This window comes from Arachis ipaensis, chromosome B10 (genome assembly GCF_059453495.1).
Source record: "Arachis ipaensis isolate K30076 ecotype BB chromosome B10, ASM5945349v1, whole genome shotgun sequence".
In the NCBI taxonomy this organism is placed as follows: Eukaryota; Viridiplantae; Streptophyta; class Magnoliopsida; order Fabales; family Fabaceae; genus Arachis; species Arachis ipaensis.
Genome location: NC_142435.1, coordinates 130,837,222 through 130,843,331, shown reverse-complemented (window position 1 = coordinate 130,843,331; position 6,110 = coordinate 130,837,222). Strand labels below are relative to the sequence as shown.

The window sequence follows — 6,110 nt, the reverse complement described above, 5'->3', positions numbered from 1 at the left end:
GTGAATGTATGATCAGTTGTCCTCTTCTTTGATTCCTCCATTCTCTGGCTTATATTCTGTATTTCTGGATTCAGAATTGGGCCGAAAAAGGATCCAGAAATTGCTGGGGGCGTTTTCTGCAGATTCTGGTACGTGGCGTCTGTCACGCGTTCGCGTCATCTGGGAGTTTTCCTTGTCACACGTACGCGTCGGTCACGCGTACGTGTCATTTGCGTTCTGCTCAAGGCACGCGTCCGCATCAGTCACGCGTGCGCGTCGATGCCTTTTCGCGCTAGGCACGCGACCGCGTCGTCCATGCGCTCGCGTCGCTGCCCTTTTTTTCAAAACTCCATTTTTGTGCTTTCCTTCCATTTTTGTATGTTTCCTTTCTATCCTCTAAGCCATTCATGCCCTATGAAACTTGAAAATACTTAACACACAAATCACGGCATCGGATGGTAATAAAGGATAATTAAAAATTAATATTTTTAAAGCATAAGAAAACATGTTTTCACATATATCATAAAGTAAGGAAGGAAAAGTAAAACCATGCAATTTACATGAATAAGTGGGTGAAGGATTGAGTAAATCACTTAAATTGAGCACAAAATACATCATAAAATATGGGTTTATCAGGTAGCATCATGTAGGTTAGTTTTCTAGAGAGAGAAGCTCCCTCTTCTCTCTAGAATTAGGGTTCTTATGGTACTTTGCATCTTAGATCTAGGTTTTAGTTCTTGCTTTCATCTACATTTTCTTTATAATTTCTTGTTCCTTCATCTTAATTCTCTTAGTTTGTAGTATTAATTTCCTTTATATGCCTCTTTTATGTTCATGCACTTTTGTTGGATTTGACTTTTCTTTAATGCAATTGATGTTTCTTTTATGTTCTCATGGTTAATTGCTTTGTTTATTGTTGATTCCTTGCAATTGGTAGTTGTAGAATTTATCTTTCCTTGCAATTTATTATGCTTTACTTTTATGCCTTCTAAGTGTTTGACAAAATACTTGGTTGGGTTTTAGAGTAGCTTTTTGAGCATTCTTAGCTTGGAAAGAGGAACTAGGCAATCTTGAGTCATGAATATCTAACTCATGTTGGTGATCTAGAGTTGTTAGCTAATATTGTTTCCATTAACGCTAATCTTTTACTAATTCAATTAGTAAATTGATTAGGACTTTTGAATTGAGATTAGCTAGTCTTATTTGACTTTCTCTCGTGTGAAGATAATATTGTACCTTCTTCCATTGTTAGAGATGACGAAATAGGATAAATTCTTGTTAATCATCGTATGACTAGGATAGAAAACCTTAATTCTCAATCCTTGCCATGAATGTCTCTCTTTAGTATTTGCTTCTTTAGTTGTTTGTTTTAATTCTCTTGCCATTTATTTTCTTGCCCTTTTACCAAATCAAACCCCCCTTGTTCCTTCATAGTCAATAATTGATCACCTCATTGTAATTCCTTGTGAGACGACCCGAGATTTGAATACTTCGGTTAATTTTCATTGGGGTTTATACTCGTGACAAAACTAAATTAAAACTTTGATTGAGCATTGCTTGTCGTTTGGGAACTATACTATCAATGGAATTATTTTGTGTGAAAATTCCTAACCGACGGTTATGCTCTTTCAATATTTAAAAATTCCAGAAAGATATCCAATCGTAGGAGAAAAAATTTTCTGTTAACAAAATACTTTAGGTGGCAAACGGAATGCAAATATGGTATCCGTAATTGATCACGTGGTACTAATTATCCTAAACCCAAATTAAAAACTCTAATTTGTCAAATTAAACTCTAATATCTCTAATTTCTTTCACCTTCTCCTCTCACTACCCCCTTTCCATGGTATCACAACCACCAGAACCAATACTACTACCCACAATGAGCGCTGCCCTCTCCTCTTCCCCATAGTAGCCACCCTCTCTTCTCTTCTCCACTTCTCTCCTCTTCTCTTCCAGCTACATGCAAGAATAGCCACAAAAATAACATTCTCACAAAAAAAAACACTCTCACCAGAAAGCCATGCTTAGAATCCGCGTAACCATTGTGGTGACCATCGGAGATTCGAAAGGTAGAAGCACTAAGTGTTGTAGTTTTTGAGGAGCTTCCAGCAGAAGCGACGAAGGACACGGGTGTCAAGTGTCTTGATATTATTCGTCGATGGCGTGATGTGCATCTGAGCATTGGCGAGGCGAAGGACGAGGTGCTCCGTTGGAAGCCAGATAAGAGCGTGAACCAGTCAAGGTGACCTATAAGAGGTCACCATTGTATGAATGGTGGCCACCGGAGGTCTCCAACAGTGGGTAGTGCGGCTGCAGCAATGCGAACTTCAGGAACCGAGAAAAGAGGTGTCAACGAAGAGATTATGGATGAGGATTATGTCGTAGAGTTCTCCTTTCCTCTCTTGTTTTGAATCTCCTCACATTCAAGACTTCCAAAATGCATTGTTAATGGACTGATTTGGAGAAGATGTTGTAATGAAATCAAAAATTTTGAAAATCTAAAAGATTGAAAATATTGGTGGATATGATGAAAAGAGAAAGGATACTGTGGAGGTGGTAGTAGTGATAGAAATTTTAGTGACTGGAATGAGAGAGAGAGAGAGAGAAATTATATGAGAATGGTGAAAAGTAAGAGAAGAGATTGCAAAGAGTGAGGATAAAAAAGAAAATAAAAAACAGAATGTGAATATGATAGGATGTCATATGTACATCTTTGTATGCTACATCACTCTATTTTATTAGTGAAGAAAACTTTTATTTTAGCAGTCGAATATTTTTGTAGCATTTTGAAATATTTAGGGAACACTTTTATTGTTACCAAAAGTAAGAATCATTTTTGTCAGTGTTTTGATAATTCAACGACAAATTGATAGTTTCCTCTAGTTTAAATATAACAAAAAAATTAATATGTATTCGAAATAGTTGTCATATATTATTATTTTTTTATATAATTTATTAATGATATATTTATAATAGAAATAAAATATTAGAAATTAATTTTATTATATTTTTATTAGTTAAAAAATATGTTTATACCTAAAGATATAACAATATTTGAGTGACTAGTTTGTTTTTACTACATCTTTAAAAAAATATTTTATGAACGTATTATATTTGAGAGTTGATACATTAACAAAAATAATTAAGGTGCTCATTTTATTTAAAAAATAATAATGATTATTATACTAAAACTATTTAAATTTAAAGTTAAAATTAGGACAAAAAATGTTAATAAGCCATGGTGACCAATTATTTACACAAATCCGCCAAAGGCAAATTTGGTTCATGTATCAACCAAAGGACATCTCTATGAATTCGAACCAACCTAGTTCGAATTACAGTTCTACATAATTCGAACCTACTCAGTTCGAATTGTTCAAGAACGAAATTCACACTAAATCGAGCTAGCTGAGTTCGAACTACAAGGATACATAATTCGAACTAGGTGAGTTCGAATTACGTAGGTGCAAGCTTCCCCATGTAATTCGAACTGAGTCAGTTCGAATTAATGAGGACCAGACCTGTATATATATGGTGTAAACGTGAGTTGCTCTCATTAGAGGGGGTAAGATGGCTAGTGAGGAGAGTTTTGTAGTGTTGGTTCACCATAGAGTATCGATTAAGAAGAAAACTCGTTCCGGTGTGAAGTTCACTGATAAGAATCCTCTCTGTATTATCGTGAGCCCTACGACGAGCTATGATGACCTTGTTAGCTCTGTACTGCTGAAAATTTGGTCTGGAAGGTGTGAAACGGGTTAAGAAGTTTTTTTATCGTATTCCAATCACGGTGCTCCAGGAAACCGTGAAGTATGATTGTTTCACAATTGGGAGTGATGAGGACTTGCAGGTCATGTTTCATTGTCGCCGGCAGTTTCCAGAAGTGAGGACATCAGAACTGTGGGCAAAGTTGGTTGATGTGGTATCCAGCTCGGGGGGTTCGAACCGGAATACCACCACTGTAGCCACGGTAGCCGGTTCTAGCTCTAGACCTGCGTACCAGCCACCCGTCTCCCCTTCATTCGCTGTTGATCTCAACGGTAGTGTGGGCGACGAGGTCGGAACAGGGGAATTTTTGCCGACCTCTTTACAGTGTGCTGCACCGCTTGGGATTGGAAATGGAGTGTTGGATGATCTAGAGGACGATGATGTCGAGCCGGATATGATTGCTGATGACAGTGGGGATGATATTGGAGCGAGCGAGCCTGCTCGGGCGGGAGGTGGTTCTAGCTCTGGCACACAGCAGTACCCTCCACATTTTTCCTCTTTGGACTTGGATGCCATGAGGCAGGAGGGGGTTCCTGGGCAATCTGCTGGATTTGGCGCTAGAGATGCAGAAGGGTTTGTAGGTCTGACAGAGTTCCAGGTTGGTCAGCAATTTTAGGATAAAGATGAGGCCCTGTTAAGTGTGAATACTTACAGCATCCGTCGAGGGGTACAGTACAAGATAGTGGAGTCTAACTATCGGCAGTATGTGGGCAAGTGTTCTGAGTTCGGGAATGGGTACACATGGTTGATTCGGCTGAGTCTCCGACAGCGCATGGGCCTTTGGGAGGTCAAACGGTACAATGGTCCGCATACGTGTCTCGCCACCTCCATCTCCAGTGACCACAGGAGTTTGGATTATCATGTGATATCGGCATTCATTATGCCAATGGTTAGGGCTGATGCATCCGTCAGCATCAAGGTGCTCCTAAATGCCACGGCCGCACACTTTGGGTTTAGGCCGACATACAGGAGGGTCTGGTTGGTGAAGCAGAAGGCTGTTGCCCTCATCTATGGTGACTGGGATAAGTTGTACAACGAGCTCCCTAGGTGGGTGTTAGGAGTCCAGTTGACGAAGCCTGGTACTGTTGCAGTCCTTAGGACGAGCCCTGTTCGAGTTGGTGGACAGCTGGACGAGTCTCAAGCTTATTTTCACAGACTATTCTGGACGTTTTCACCGTGTATCGAGGCATTCCGTCATTGCAAGCTGCTGGTTAGTATTGACGACACCCATCTGTATGGCAAGTATGGGGGGACGTTGCTTGTTGCGATTGCACAGGACGGGAACTCCAACATACTCCCTGTCGCATTAGTCGAGGGTGAGAATGCTGAGTCCTGGTCCTTCTTTCTCTCCCATCTGCGTCAGCATGTGACACCACAGCCGGGTCTGCTGGTTATATCGGACAGGCATAACGACATCAAGGCCGCGCTTGAGGCTCCCGACGGAGGCTGGTTACCTCCATATGCATACCGGGCATTCGGCATTCGACATGTAGCGGCAAATTTTTCCCTTTGGTACTTTGTTTATTTCACTTTGGCGTTTAGATTCCATTGTTATCAGTTTTCTTACTTGTAGTTGATAAGCGATAGAATTTGTTAATATTAATGCGATGTATTGTGCATGGGATCTTAATTAATGAATATGTTCTGTTTCCGGAGTTTTGAACGAAATGTCTGTTGGATGCACACAGCAATAAATAAATCTACAAATTAAATTAAGACATGAGTCGGAAACTATGCTAGTAACTGAAATAAACACTAAACAGCTATTTTCAAAGTATAATATCATGATTTGGAACAACATACTGAAACATAAAAAACCAAACTACATGTTGGATCGTCAAAGTACATCAACCACAATAATAAACATGGCTAAGATACAACAATGAACATGAACAAACAACATACAGGATACATAAATCATCTAAACAGATGCGAGCCGGTGGAGCAACGACGGGGTACCCGTGTCCTGTGGCCTCTCCGGATAAGCGGCTATCCTCTTGACCCGACGCCTATCCGACACGTCGTCAACACGATCCATATCAGGAACTCGCCTGCACCCCTCTATGACGCCTCCACAGGAATAGGAACGGCTCTAGGATCCCCCAAATACATCTCTGGTGCCAGTTGGTGCACGAAATTGTGATCTCTGGTAATGGCTCCAAAGACTTGGTGCCCTAATCTTGATTCATAATTTGTCACAACTTCGATACAACTAACCAGCAAGTGCACTGGGTCGTCCAAGTAATAAACCTTACGTGAGTAAGGGTCGATCCCACGGAGATTGTTGGTATGAAGCAAGCTATGGTCACCTTGTAAATCTCAGTCAGGCGGATATAAAATGGTTATGGAGTTTTCGAAAATAC

At 40.3% G+C, this 6,110-nt stretch overlaps 1 protein-coding gene across 1 annotated transcript; it reads left to right on the top strand.

Annotated features, from left to right (window-relative positions):
* Nucleotides 1-2,249: 2,249 nt before the first annotated feature.
* Nucleotides 2,250-5,748, top strand: LOC148581735 (uncharacterized). The gene is made up of 7 exons (XM_088493381.1): nt 2,250-2,363; nt 3,830-3,901; nt 3,983-4,192; nt 4,271-4,320; nt 4,402-4,542; nt 4,705-5,259; nt 5,655-5,748. Exons 1-7 carry the CDS (start codon nt 2,250-2,252, stop codon nt 5,746-5,748), a joined length of 1,236 nt encoding a protein of 411 aa, XP_088349507.1.
* Nucleotides 5,749-6,110: the final 362 nt, after the last annotated feature.

Bases quoted from the DNA above. Each gene is read 5' to 3' on its own strand.
- LOC148581735 (XM_088493381.1), top strand. From the start codon at position 2,250: ATGAATGGTGGCCACCGGAGGTCTCCAACAGTGGGTAGTGCGGCTGCA. The intron at 3,902-3,982 runs GTATCCAGCTCG...CCTGCGTACCAG, and splicing joins GGGCAAAGTTGGTTGATGTG to CCACCCGTCTCCCCTTCATT. The intron at 4,321-4,401 runs GTTTGTAGGTCT...GAATACTTACAG, and splicing joins GGCGCTAGAGATGCAGAAGG to CATCCGTCGAGGGGTACAGT.